At 42.2% G+C, this 13,137-nt stretch overlaps 1 protein-coding gene across 4 annotated transcripts in view; it reads right to left on the bottom strand.

Annotated features, from left to right (window-relative positions):
* LOC105484476 (astrotactin 1) overlaps positions 1-13,137 on the bottom strand; it is a 382,581-nt gene that overhangs the window by 218,064 nt on the left and 151,380 nt on the right. For all 4 annotated transcript variants that reach the window (XM_071076083.1, XM_071076081.1, XM_011746132.2 and 1 more), the window contains exon 8: positions 8,797-8,881. In XM_071076083.1, coding sequence (XP_070932184.1) covers positions 8,797-8,881 — 85 coding nt within the window. The remainder of the gene's footprint in view (positions 1-8,796; positions 8,882-13,137) is intronic.

Raw genomic sequence — 13,137 nt, forward strand, 5'->3', positions numbered from 1 at the left:
GGTTTTAAATTAGTCATTAAGAATAACATAGTCAAGGAAAAAGTTTTGAGAAAAATAATATATCACAAAGATACTTTTAATGCTTATTTCTTTATATGTCACCCTATTTTGTGATTATAAAATCATACATGCTCATTGTTAAATTATGAGAGAGAACAAAAATATATACAGAATCGAGGTGGGGGGTAGTAAAAAGCAAGCATTTGATGCATAGAAAAAGAAATTGGGGAGAAACACGCCAAAATGGTAATGGCAGTTTTCTCTACACATGGGATAATGAATGTATTTTTTTCTATTGACTTAAAAAAAATAAAAATAAATAGCCAAAATCTCCAAAGCCAGGAAAAATAACAGCACTCTCAAACCTAGTATTTTTATACTGAAACCCAAGGAAGGTGAAAGTCTAGGGAGCATTCCTAGTGGAATGCCCATGCATGCAGTAGGATATATAAATGCAGGACACTATCTGGAAAGCATAGGAAAGACATAAAACATTCATTTCTATAAAATTGAAACAATTTATCTTCCATTCTTGAGCAGATGGGAGGGTAAATTGAGGTTGATTTTTTTTCACCCTGGTGGACATGTTGGAGGAAATATGAGTGTTCCTGCCTCTGGCACTGTTTAAAATAAGTCTCTTGGTACCGTGACTGGACTAGTCAGAGACAACGGCGTGACACAGCCTCCCCACTCCTCTGGGGGTAGGCAGCACTGTAGGTGGACTCTTGTCGCCACGGGGAGGGGATGGGATGAAGATGGATCCCTCAGTCTTGGGGAAGTGGGATGCAGAGAAGCAGGCTGTCAACCGTAGACTGTCCACCTCCCATCTACAGCTGATCCCTGACTTTCAGAGTATTATATGCTCTTCACATTGCTCTCTCTTTTAAATCTTTATTTAGCCAACTGACTTGTCTCCAATACCCAGAGGTTACTATGAAGCTTGACTACCAGCTATGTGACCTTGGGAAAGTTACTTCACTTCTCTGGCTCCCTATTTCCCAATTAATAAAATGTGCCGGGGGCGGTGGCTCACGTTAGTAATCCTAGTACTTCGGGAGGCTGAGGCGGGAGGATCACCTGAGGTCGGGTGTTTGAGACCAGCCTGACCAACATGGAGAAACGCTGTCTCTACTAAAAATACAAAATGAGCTGGGCTTGGTGGCGCATGCCTGTAATCTCAGCTACTCAAGAGGCTGAGGCAGGAGAACCCCTTGGACCTGGGAGGTGGAGGTTGCGGTGAGCCAAGATCGCACCATTGCTCTCTAGCCTGGGCAACAAGAGTGAAATTCCATCTCAAAAAACAATAATAATAATAAAAAAATGCAAAGATCTTTAAAACTGCACTTAGTCACTCGTCTACAAGCTCATTCTTATTTTCATCGGAAAAAGTTAATTCACTGATAAAAGGATGCCTTCTTGAGGTGTCTGGAGACTCCATGTCTTGCTTAAGAAGTGTTCTTATGTCTGGCTGTGCTTCAGAAACATCTGGGGGAGCTTGTCAAATGTAGGGATTCTGGGCTCTCTCCCAGACTTGTGAAATTTAAATCTCTGGGGGTAGACGTCTGAAATCAGATGATACTTAGGTAACTGCTCCATGAATCGGCATGCAGGAGTCACTCATTACGGCACATTTTGTTCTTGTATCATCCTGAGTAACCAAGAAGGTTACAATTGCCTCTAAGAGGGGAGCAAAGGGCGTCACTCAAAATGATCACAGATTCAGCACTAGCTCAAGGGCCTTTGTGTAAATCAGAATAAAGTACCCATCTGGACAGATGCGCCCTTTGTCTCAGAGTTGGCTTGTTTTAGCAAGCATGGGTTGGGTTTTAGCCCTCCATTGCTGGAGAGATGTCCTCTTAGCCTGATGTCCTCTACAAAGAACAGTGTATCACTGTATTCAGCTGACTGACCACAAAGGTTTTGTGAAAAATCGGTCAAGTTAAATATGTTTTCACTTGAGAAAATCCCTGAGAAGGAGGTGCAGAGTTTCCCAAGCCAACTGGAGGGGACGATTCTGTTAAGTCTGTCTGTGGAGGAAATCCTGGTAGGTGGAGATTTACTTTCAAGCACTCAGTTCCTGCCTGAGGTTTTTTTTTTTTTTTTTTTTTTTTTTTTTCCTTTTAAGGGATGATGTTTCTGCTAGAATCAGGTTTCAGCAGGGCATCTCTAGAAAGAAGAAACAGAACTTTAGGTTAAATTCCAAGAGCCCCTTTGGTCTGTTGGACACAGAAAAATGTAAGATTCCTAGGGGAAGAGGAGAAGATAAAGGTAAAACAGAGAGAAAGAGGGGAAGAGAGAGAGAGAGAGGAGGAGGATAACAGAGAGCAAGAGAGAGTGGGGAGAGAGGAAGAGTGAGAGGGAGAGGATGAGAGAGAGGCAGAGGAAGAGAGAGAGGGAGAGGAAGAGCAAAAGAGGGAGGAAGAGAGATAAGAAGGAGGAGGAGGAGAAGAAGGAGGAGGAGGTGGAGGAAGAGGAGAAGGAAGAAGAGGAGGAATAAAATAAATTGCTAAATGAATATGCTGGAAATCCTTATTAGCAATAAGTGATAATGATGAGAGAGGAAGAAGAATTAAAAGAGAGCTAATGGGAAGATAATCCCATTTGTAGATGGCAAGGCAATGACAGAAGCTGGGCACAGACAATGAAGTCTGGGCTGGAGGGCAGGAAAGGAGGGCACCCAGAGATAAAGAAGCAGCCACAGTCTGGCCAGCAAATCTTGTTTGAGGGGTTGGATGAAGGTGAACGGGACAGCAGTGACCTGGAAACCAGCAAAGGGGTGGGGGAAGTAAGAGTCAGATGATGAGCTAGAAATAAGCAAAGAGTCAGAAATTTCCTATGTCACAGCAGACTGTCTGACCCCACCTGAGTCACTTTGGAAGAGACTTTGGGCTGGTCAAAGAAACAAGACATGGCCCAAGACCTGGGCTTGGAATCAGAGCTACAGCTGAACATGCCAGTCGCTGCCCTAAGATGGTCTAAGCATTTACACTTTGATGACAGCTGAGAGGAGGTTCTTGCTCAGTTTTAGGTAGACAGGAGAAGTCAGGATTGATTTTGGATCTTTTTGAATAATTAGTGAAGTTTGGCCTCACCTCAGTCCTAGAACTCAGAGGACTCTGGTAGAGAGTCCTAGAACTCTCTACCAGATGTGGCCTTTGCCATGTTAGTGGTCTCTAAGGAACTGTTAAGAATGACATCGTTCAGGCAGGACAAAATAAAATCACTTCCTGTCAAGGACATGTTTTGAGCAAGACAGAGGAGCTGAGGCCAGTTATGATGACACAGTCCTCATTCTTGGCTTCAAGTGGGAACTGGCTCCTATGGTTTGGGACATTTGCTCCTTATAAAGATATGGAATCCCTAAGCAGTCACTCCTGAGTGGGTGAGAAGTAGGAAGAAGTTGCAGAAATAGAAGGGGAGACAGTAGGCACCTGGGACAATGAGAATGACATATTAAGGCAGCGTGGGCCATGTATGAGTGAGTGAATGTGTGTGTGCCTGTGTGCACCTACCTGGCATGTCATGGTAAGTGCATTGCCTCCAGAGCAGGCAGTATAAGGAAGAAGTACTCTGATGAGCAGGACCACTCCTGACAACTTCTAACACCTGGGAGAAACACCTGTTCATTTTCCACAGCAGGTCACTTCCCATCTCATGAATGATCACTCTGTCTCCATCCTTCAGCATTGAAATCTAGTGATATTTTATATCTCTCTAGTAGGGAATCTCCTTGGTATTGCCCTCTGTATCTTAGATGCCAGAATAAGAAATCAGGCTATTATTTAATGGGAATCTTCAAATGCATGAATTTAAACTAATTGTGATATTCTGAAAATTGTATCTAGAGGCCCTTGGGTGTACTTTTAACTTAACAAAAAAACATGATTATAGTCTTTCATAATCATTTCCAAAGTAGCTACATAAATCTGTTTTTCCTCCTCTAATATTTTCATGTAAATCAATCTCTCCTGCCTCCTCCACCCTCATTTATTGTTTTCAATTCTCTTCTGTGAAAATTTTCCAATTTGTCCTTGTTGTCCTAGCAAACAAATATCAAACACAGACTTTAATAGTCCCTGGCTGTGTCTATGCAGCCACAGGGATGGCAGCCTGAGGAGTTATTCAGTGAATTCATACAGGGGAGACAGAAGACAAGGTAAGCCACTGTGCAGGGGTAAGACCTGTCCACCCTGGGTCCTGTGCCTGGCAGCAGGGTCACAAGGGATGTTGTGGCAGGGAATGATTGATTTTGTTGCCAACCTCAAAGACCAAGGCTGTAACCTCAAACATTCCATGTTCTTTTAATAACCCATTAGAAATCTGTCATCTGTGACTTTGTTTAAATGTTTCTGAAGCTATTTTTACTCTTAGTGAATAGGACCTTCTTGTGCACTGAATTCAATGATCTTGTAATCTGCCACCTGGACCCTGTCACCTGGCTGAGCTGGAGTGACTAGCTTCACCACTAAGACCAACACACAAATGTTTCAACCTGCCTCATTTCTCCCTGAGCAATTGTGGCAGAACTGGAGTCACCAGGAAATGATTGCAACCTCCTCGATTCACATGCTTTCTGCATATGGTCTCCAATTCTCTGTCATTCTCGGTTGTTTGGTCTTGACTTTTATCTACAGGATAATTTTAGGACTATGTTTTACTGAGATAATCCAGATAAATGAAAGTCTAGATAACCCCAAGAGGTTTTGCGTTTGTTTCTTTGCTTTTTAGGATCATTTAAATTTAATATGAAAGGTTCCAAAAAAGTAATGTGTAGTGAGAGTACACCTGGAACACCTCCCTCCCTCCTGCTAGTGGGTCTAGGGTCCTATGCACTGGAGCTGCAATGTCCACAGCCTTAGTAAACAAGACCTCTTTCCTACCTAGTCTTTTGCCACCTTACCAGCCTCTTGTCCTCTCTCTGTAAAGTGAATTCTTATGCTACATTGAGCTTTTAATTTACCATTCCTGAAAAAACCATGTTTCTCATGTCTCCATACCTTTCTACATTCTGGTTCCCTTTGCTTAGAATGGCCTTTGTTATCTGGCGAGTAGAACAGTTCACAATCCAAATTCTCCATGAAACCCTATTCCATATTCTTTGACCTCACATAACTCACCCCTTAAACTTCAATCCCACAGACTTTTGCTCACACCTTTATTTTAATAAGTCTTAGATTTCATTGCAATTACTTGTTACTGTTTCAACTATCTACGTAGACTGTTAGCTCTTCCATAGCAGGAACCACGTCTTCTTCTATCAACAACCTAGCATACCCTGGACCACAATAGGTAATGGGGCGAGTATCTGTTGAAAACACAAATGAGTAGGAGAATAAATGATGGAGTGGTGAGAGAATTACTATAAACAAACTGGCTTCCTGTCATGCACATACACACACACACACACACCATACAATCACACATATACCACACGTGCACACATACAACACAGGCACCACTCACACTCACACACACACCACATACACACACATGCACACACAAACACACACACACACACACACATTCAGGACCAGGTAACTAGAACAAGGCAGAGGCTGTGTAAAGTTGCAGGTGCCACTCCTCTGCCTCAAAAAAAATAATCAATTTGTAACTTCTTGTATTAGTGTCCTTGATGAATTTTCTTCCTTGTCTGAAAGTCATAAAGACTTATTTTTACTTTTCTCCTGGTACATTTGACCTTGATATTTCACTAAAGAATTTGTTTTAACTATTACTGGCCTAGGATTTGGTTGTTCTACTTCAAAGGAATCTTCAGCTATTTTAATATATGTAATATAAGAATGTGAAGTGAAAAACATTCACACATGGGCTGCTTACCTCCACTTCAGGAGAATTAAATAAAATATTCAGGAAAATCAGACATACCATTGATTTTTCCATAATACCTCAATACATATCACTAGTTGGCAATCTGTCAGGCAGTTTTCAATTCGAGTGACAGTCTTCATGTTCAAACCAATTTCGATTACTTTTTTGAGAATCATTTAAAGAAACATGGCATTGGATCCCTGATTTAAATCAAGATGTATGGCATTTTATACTTTTCACTTACCTTGTCATTTTATGAGGAAAAATACAGTCATTTGTCTGGCACTTTTTTTAATACTGTGTACATATCAACTCACACTGCTTATCACTCCTGGTTCCATTATCCTCAAGGTAGTCACTTTTTTCCTCCTCCTAACAGTTGCTCCATTATTTTATTAGTGTCCAAAATGAGACCTCATAGACAGTGATGATCATAGAATAATGGAAATTAAAGATGGAAATGACAGATTAGGTCTTCTTGTCTATTTCCTGGGGCTAATGTTCCTATCAGTCTATAACTCACTGCTTTAGCCTGTCTTGTTTTCAATGACACTTATGCTGGGACCTCAACCATTTCCCTTGAGGCTCTTGTCTACATCCTAAGACTGTCTCTACATACAGCCAGAGGGAACGATGAAGGCTTATGCAATTATCAAGTGAAGTCAGGCCCATCCTCACATCATCTGTCTACAAGGCTAGGGATGTGGAGGCTTGAGCGATTAGCCACCAAATCCAGTCACTACAGCCAGCCAGCCTGGATCACTCAGAGCAGAAGTGAAATATTTTGTCATTGTTTTCTCCAGCAGCAAGTCAGCAGCTAAGAGACAGAGATTGGTTATCCATCAGTTTTTACACTATTTTAATTAGTAAGAACCACAGTCCAGTGTGATTCTTAGCCATCCCATAAGCTAAAATTTTGGATCCCCAGAAACTATGCAAACATTTCAGAGGCGAAGACGGTAAGGGGACTCCATAGAATTTAAATAGCCAGTAGTATTATTCGCTCATATCCCACTGCACATCTGTCAGCCAAACCTCCTGCCCTTCTCCCCAATCTTTCAATAACAGGCTGCCTCATATGTAGCTGCCCTTTTACAAACACCTTCCTCTAAATTTTGTGGGTTCTCTCTGTGATATGACCTCAAATTCTGCCCAAACTGAGCAATCCTTCATTTTCACGAACAGAAAAATTTCATGGCATTTTGATTTCCCCAAGTTTTCTGACCTGTGACTCAGATTTCCTTTCTCTAACTTCATTCTCTCTTGTCCTTATCCCTCAACTTCAACCCGTTCCAGAACATTTGCCCTCCCCTAACATCTATGGGCATCTATCATGCCTTGACTTAGTCATCAGCTAGCTAAGTTCTCAGAGTTGAGTTCTTCTATCCCTTTATCATAAATCACTCCCTTGGGCTCTTCAATCATTTTTATTGCTCTTCTCCAAACGCTCACCCATTTGTCACCATATTTATTGCTTTGAGAGTCCAGAACTACATTCAATATTCTAGGTTTGGTCTCATCAGAATCACATGGAAGGAGTAGATCATTGACCTCAGGGACGTGAGTCCTCCATGGCAATGTCTGAAATGACATTGGTTCCTTTTTTCCACCTGTCAAGCTGCAAACACATATCTAATTTGCAATCCAAGGAACCATTCTGAGATGGCTTTTGCCTTGATTTCTTTCTAGTTTTTCCTGTTCCATTGATTACTATTATTAGTTTATTAGTTCACATTTATTGATCCCCTTCTCCTCCCACCCTCCTTCAGGACCCAGCCAATGCAGAAAGTAAACTCTCAACATCTAAAAGAAAGTAGAAAGTCGCTTTTAAAAAGTAATAGAGGGCAGGGCACAGTGGCTCATGCCAGTAATCCTAGCACTTTGGGAGACTGAGGCGGGAGGATGGCTTGAGGTCAGGAGTTGGATGTTACTGTGAGCTATTATCATGCCACTACACTCCAGCCTGGGCAACAAAGCAAGAAAATGTCTCAATTAAAAAACAAAAAGGCAATAGAAAGTGAATAATGGGGATGCTTGTATAATGTGAGTGTACTTAATGCCACTGAATTGTATACTTAAAAATGGTTAAATGATACATTGTATGTTATATATTTTTTATCCCGATAACAACATTCAAAATGTAAAAAATGAAAACAAAAAAGGAATACACTACTGGCTAACACCGTGAAACTCTGTCTCTACTAAAAATACAAAAAAATAGCTGGGGGTGGCAGACACCTGTAGTCCCAGCTACTCGGGAGGCTGAGGCAGGAGAATGGCGTCAACCTGGGAGGCAGAGCTTGCAGTGAGCCAAGATCACACCACTGCACTCCAGCCTGGGCAACAGAGTGAGACTCCATCTCAAAAAAAAAAAAAAAAAAAAGGAATACACAACGTAACTACTTTGTCCCACTCGTGTGTGTCTAGGGGAACACAAGTCTCATTGAGAAATGGTAATTGGGGATCAGGGAAAAATACTCTCTTATTCAACACAGAGTACTTCCTGAGTCTCTGTATGTCACCCCTGCTGACAGTCCTGGTGAAAACAAATTTCCACTCATGTCAGTCTTGCAAAGCTCATCAGGCTCTGGGAGAGCTACATTGGAGTCTCTGTGGCTTCATGTGTCTCCAACAAAATTATCAGCTAAATTCTGCCTGTGGAATCCTCATGGCTGGCGGCAGTGTGAAAAGGAAGAGAGGGGCAGCTTGATTTTCAGATCCCAGCTGGAAGCCGCAGGGCTGCGAGTCAGAGGCATCATCCCTTGACTCGTAAATGGAGAAAAAGATGATATGGACGTCACTGGAATGGTATAAATATGGAAAGGCATAGTGACATTTTTACCCACTTGCTGTTCAGAATATACCCACCCTTTAGCTCTATTCCTTTCCATGCAGTTGCTCCACGTCATGTCTGTGTAAGGAGCAGTGACATGTGGGAACCAGCTAAGTCGTCATGCCCTCACTTACCCCTGGTTTGTCCCCCATTCGTTCCGAATGCAAAGGTGCTTATGTACTGGATCCTTCATGTAGCCTTCGTAGCAGAGGCATTCCCCTTAGAAGCAGGGTAAGGAGGAAGAAAGAGAAACATGAAGGAATTGATTAACATGTCTGTGTTTGTAAAAATTCACATGAAATAGTCAGGGTAAACTCTTACTCTGATATTAGCATGAGTGACACAGTAAGTTCCATTATGTCATATACTCCCGTCTCCACCACTCACATGAATGGATACTCCCACCAATCTTTCCACTCTCCGGTGTGTGATACTTTTCATAAAAGAGGAATCTAATATTTAGAAAGCACCTATTATATGTGTTCTGTAAGCACAAAGACCAACAATCCTTTGAGGAAAATGACTTTTTCATCTTTATTTTCTCAATGCCCAGTATACTACAAGGCACATACTAGATGAATAATAATGTTTAAAGACTGCATAAGTGAATGATTTCACCAAATATTTCTAGGAATCTTGGAAAGTAAGTATTATTGGCTATGTTATGCTAATGGGAAAAATAGGCTTGAGAAAATTGAAGGCTTGTAGACAGCTTGTGAGTGGCAGAGTTAATGTTTGAGCCTATGTCTGTCTGACTCCAGACCTTTTTCTCCCACCATGCCAGGCTGCTAGCTCATAGAACAACTACTATATGCACAGGAGACCTCTTACAATGGTTTTAGAGGAACTCTGCATTTTAGCTTTTAAGTAAAAATAATTAATTATCTGGGAGTGGGTCACCAGAAGAATCATCTACAATTCCATATTTGTTTAGGATATCACTATGTTTCATTATAATTTGTTATTCCATTAGTATACCAAGGGATCCATAAGCCTTCTGGAATTTCATGCAAAACTGTACATGTGCGTATATGCATGTTTTTTTGAGGCAGGGTCCCATAACATTCATCTGATTTAGCAAATCCACGATCCCCAAAAGATTAAGAATCATTGCTCTATTCACTACTGATTTGGAAGAAAATTGTTGCTGCTTCATTATTACTGATAATTCTTTATGCAATGACATGTAGCCCAAACTACTGAAGTCAGTTATACTGCAACACTAGTTCCTACTATTTAAATGTCTGCTTGTTTAATTTATAACTTGTGAAAGAGCAAAGTGTGACTTTCTGAAATTTGTAAATAACAAAAGTGCCATGTCCTAGTGAAATGATGGGTATACCATTTCTTTATCTCTCCAGAAAGAAACACTTTAAGATGATATAAATAGAATAATAGCTTTGAGTGCTATTTTCTCTTTCTGAAGATAAAACCCAGTAAAAACGAAGTGAAGGGGCCTTACAGTTAAGGGGGAAGGTATTGGATAGGGCCTGAGCAAGAGCTTTTTTTGGCATCTTAGCTTAGCCATTCATTTCAAGATTGATCTACAAGCGGCTGTCCATCAGAGCCTCACTACCAGATCACACCATTTTTGTCCCCCACAGCCGTTCAGCTCGATGTGCTGAGAAGTAGAGTGAAAACCTCCTCATTAAAAAAAAAAAAAAAAAATCCCACAGGGAGTATTTGATCAGGACATTGCCTCCTGCATGCTGAATTCTGGCTTCCACATGGGCTGGATCCATAGTAGGTTCAAGTTTATTGGCTTCAGTGGTACTGAGCTATATCTAGAAATGGTCAGGGAGCTCTGAGCCAAAAATAGGAAAACACAGCTTGAAATTAGGTGGCTGATGAGGCCAGGCATGGTGGCTCACGCCTGTAATCCCAGCACTTTGCAAGGCCGAGACGGGTGGATCACAAGGTCAAGAGATCGAGACCATCCTGGCTAACATGGTGAAACCCCATCTCTACTAAAAATGAGACCAAAAAAAATTAGATGGGAGTAGTGGCGGGTGCCTGTAGTCCCAGCTATTTGGGAGGCTGAGGCAGGAGAATGGCATGAACCCGGGAGGTGGAGCTTGCAGTTAGCTGAGATCACGCCACTGCACTCCAGCCTGGGCAACAGATTGAGACTCTGTCTCGGGGAGGGAAAAAAAAAGAAATTAGGTGGCTGATGATAAGGTTTGTGGATGAAGGCTGTTTGTCTGATAACAGGAAAGATAACGAAGGCAATTACTGGGGAGGGCAAAAGAAGAGAGTACCAGGAGCCTGGCTTCATTGAGAAGGCTTCACACCTTCTCAATTCCAAAGAAAGCATGGATGCTAGCCTATAAGCTATACAGGGCAGAAACAAGGAATGAGGTTGGTCTTCCCCCATATGAGTAGGTCTTTGACAAATACTGCACAGTAGAAAATAAATTAATTAAAGGATGTGCCCTATATTTGCAGATATTTACAACCAATCCCGAAGATGCAGAGAGGTAAGCCAATTAATAGGTCAAGGTCTCAAATATACTTTTCCTTTTGGGAAAGATACTCTCCCAGTTGTCTTTGTGTGGACAATTAGCCATGGGCATGATATTTAGAAGCAGGAAGTAACCTTAGGAGTTTGTTAAAGCCATCACTCTGACTCTTAGAATGGTCTTGGCTAGCTGCCTTGCCTAGAATTAGGGATTGACAAAAATGGGAGTTCTCTTCCTCATTTGATACCTAGTTACCACAAAACATGTAAAAATAAATGCAGTAACAACTCAGAGTTCAAGCCGAGCCTTATTTTCCTAATGATGGCAATACCTACCATTTGTATAGCACATTTACCTTCTCAAATTGCCTTCGTAGTCATTATCTCCTTATGAGGCTTCTGTCACTCATTACAATGTGGGGGCATACTGCCGACAACCAATAAAGCTTTCCTCCACATAATGTCAGACACAGTCCAAAGTCCAAAAAACAGAGAAATTTTCAAACACATCATGCTAGATTTTGAGGATCTCCAAAATTTGCCTCTCACAGGATCCTCATTTCTGGAACCCACCAAGTGTCCCTCGTCTGTATTCCTCCACAAAACCAGTTTGGCCATCTCCAGCGAAAGGATTTCAGACTTGATGGGGGAAGTTGCTATGGCAACCAACTGCTAAATCTTGACTTTAAGAGGGGTTTTGTGAAAGCACAGGCTCCGACTGTTAGCTGTGAATTTTAAAGACCCCACAAGGGTGTTGGATGCCCTCATAAGCTAGAAGTGTTACAGTCTCCGCATCTGCTGTGACAGATGGCGGGAATGCATGAGGCGCCGACTCCATGGTGGTGTACATAGGACTCCAACGGAGAGACGTGTCATGGTACGGAGGAGAGCCCAGCCAGATAGAGTGTGCCCTGCAGGAGCGCTCAGGCAACCACACTGCCAAAGAGAAGAGGCCCTGAAAGGTGGTCGTGCAGGGTCTGGAGACAGCTGCACTTGATCTGTGCTTGGTACCCTGACAGTACATGCCTGGAGGTACCTTGGATGATGGACAGTGCCTTTGGGCACTTCCCATTCTACAGCTGAAGGACTGAGGCACAAATCTCATTCAAAGATTGAGGAAAAACCTTGATGCTAGGGGTCGTCAGACATGGCTGGACTCACCATAAGTTCTCCATGAGGAAAATGCAGATCAAGGCCAAATGCCCTCAGCCACTTCTATGCTTCATGTAGGGGTGGACTTTTATGAAATGAAATTGGGTGTGCTCCTTCTAAAAAGGGAAATATTTGTAAGATATCTGACTTGGGTAGTATCTCATTGTTTGGTCTCCCTTCCCAGCGGAGACATCAGAAAAGAGGCAAGTCCAGGGTCAAATAGCCCCAAGCAACTCTGGGAAGGGAGTCAGAGGGAAGTGTGCCAAAAGAACATCCTAAAGGAATGTGCTTTAATGGAGTCACAGAACGGAGTGTAGAACGCGTGGGCAATCCGGGTATCAGGAACAAAATCGAGACTGAGCTACCCTGCCAAATTAGGTAAAAAGCAAACCACCAACCAACCAACAAACAAAAACAGGGAAGGTTAGAGAGAGAGGCAGTGGTTCAGAGCAAGCAAAGAAGAGGGCAGCTGGTTTGACTCTGGGAAGTGGGTCGGATGCCCCTCAACAGGTTTACACATTTCCACATGGTTGGGTCTGGCCTATGGAAAGACCTGGGACAGAAGAGATTTCAGTGAACATCTTGGATAAAGATTAAAATTTAATTTAGCTGGGAAGCCTATGCTCCTTGCAGAACCATAAAAGCTATGTATCTTGAAAATGGCAATGAGGGTCTGTGGCCAGGATTGATGGGGGCTGTGAAATAAAGCAGGTGTGTGAAGCCTCCACGGCTGTCCATATGGCAGAACCAAGGCCAGGGAGAGAGGAAAGAGAAAGGCCACTGAAACCAGGTAGTCTGTGTCTCCATCAAAAAAAAAAAACAAAACCAAAACAATCAAACAAACATACAACCATAACAAAAAACC

Source organism: Macaca nemestrina, chromosome 1 (genome assembly GCF_043159975.1).
Source record: "Macaca nemestrina isolate mMacNem1 chromosome 1, mMacNem.hap1, whole genome shotgun sequence".
NCBI lineage: Eukaryota > Metazoa > Chordata > Mammalia > Primates > Cercopithecidae > Macaca > Macaca nemestrina.